The 1270-nt window shown below is 36.4% G+C and overlaps 1 protein-coding gene across 1 annotated transcript in view; it reads right to left on the minus strand.

Moving 5' to 3' along the window:
* Nucleotides 1-1270, minus strand: part of LOC119586211 (dnaJ homolog subfamily C member 28-like) — a gene marked incomplete at its 5' end in the record, with an annotated part of 4515 nt that overhangs the window by 1855 nt on the left and 1390 nt on the right. The window contains 2 exon segments of the mRNA XM_037934913.1: nt 101-245; nt 1025-1233. Of these exon segments, the coding sequence (XP_037790841.1) occupies nt 101-245; nt 1025-1233 (354 nt within the window).

A 1270-nucleotide genomic window follows, 5' to 3' on the forward strand; every position in this document is an offset into this window, starting at 1 on the left:
ACAGTATGTATATTTCATAATTCAAAAATGCCTGTGTTTCCACAATCTGTATATTCAGCATTCATATTTCTGAACCAAAGAACCTCAGAGAATACACCACCTCATTGAGTTTATGAGTGACAGTATCCACATAAGGATTGTGATTTCGAGTCTCCAGGGGCTTTCCAGCATTAGACAAATTATCAAAATCTCCCCTTGCCATGGCTTCCTGGATCATGTCATCAACAATGCGTTCAATACCAAACCTGCAAAGAAAAGCTTACTCCATTAACAAATGTGCATTAACTTGCATTCCTAACTTGTGTATTATCTGTCTCTTATCAGCATTATCTTACCAATACTTCTGGCAGTCAAGTTCACTTCAAATTTATGTCTTTCACACCTGATAACAAGTTATACAGAACTACACTGTTCTAGAAATACTTCATCCAATACTGTGAATTGGAATAGGCAAGACTTAATGCTGAAACAGCTACCCCTCAAGCTCTCATGGAACTTGAAAAGACATTGCTTTATAGACATAGCTAGTAATAATTCTCATATATTCTAACATATCCACTTCTCTTACTGGCAAATTGTATATATTCATCTTATTCAGGTAATGAATATTGTCCTTCTAAGATGCTTGAACTCATGCATACATTAATATTGGATAAATCAGTATGTCAGAGCTACCTATCTTTTCAGATGTCTTTTTTTCACATTAAAAAAATCGGAGTTCACGTGAAAAACAACAACAAAAAATTGCCTCTCATTTCTAATAAAAATCTGAAATAACATGACCCTTATTCTAGAAGACTTAGACAGTGGCAGGAGTCAAAACTAGCAAAATATATAATCAGAATGGAAAATCTCTTTACTACCTAAATAACTTAATATACACTAACATGCATTCACTGTAGGAACAAAACATCAAAATAATCAAGAATCAAATCTCATCACTTTTTTTTTATTTTATTATTATTACTACCTACTGCACCCTTGCCATACAACTTACTTCTGGTACCATTTCTGGCCTATTTACCTCGTACGAATCTTCTTTGCTGCTGCCCTGTCCTTATCAACAAGTGAAGTCTCGGGGTACTGTGATGATATCTGTTTGACCTTGTAATCTATCACATTCTCCGATGCTCTGAGGACCTGGAATTTGGAATACTGCTTCTGGCGCTGGCCTGGGGTGCCTATGCCTATGCCTTCGTAACTCAGGTACTGACGGTGTTGAGGGGCTGTTTGCTGTAGAGAAGAGGTTTAGTTAGTGAAAGCGTTTCAG

This window comes from Penaeus monodon, chromosome 21 (genome assembly GCF_015228065.2).
Source record: "Penaeus monodon isolate SGIC_2016 chromosome 21, NSTDA_Pmon_1, whole genome shotgun sequence".
NCBI lineage: Eukaryota > Metazoa > Arthropoda > Malacostraca > Decapoda > Penaeidae > Penaeus > Penaeus monodon.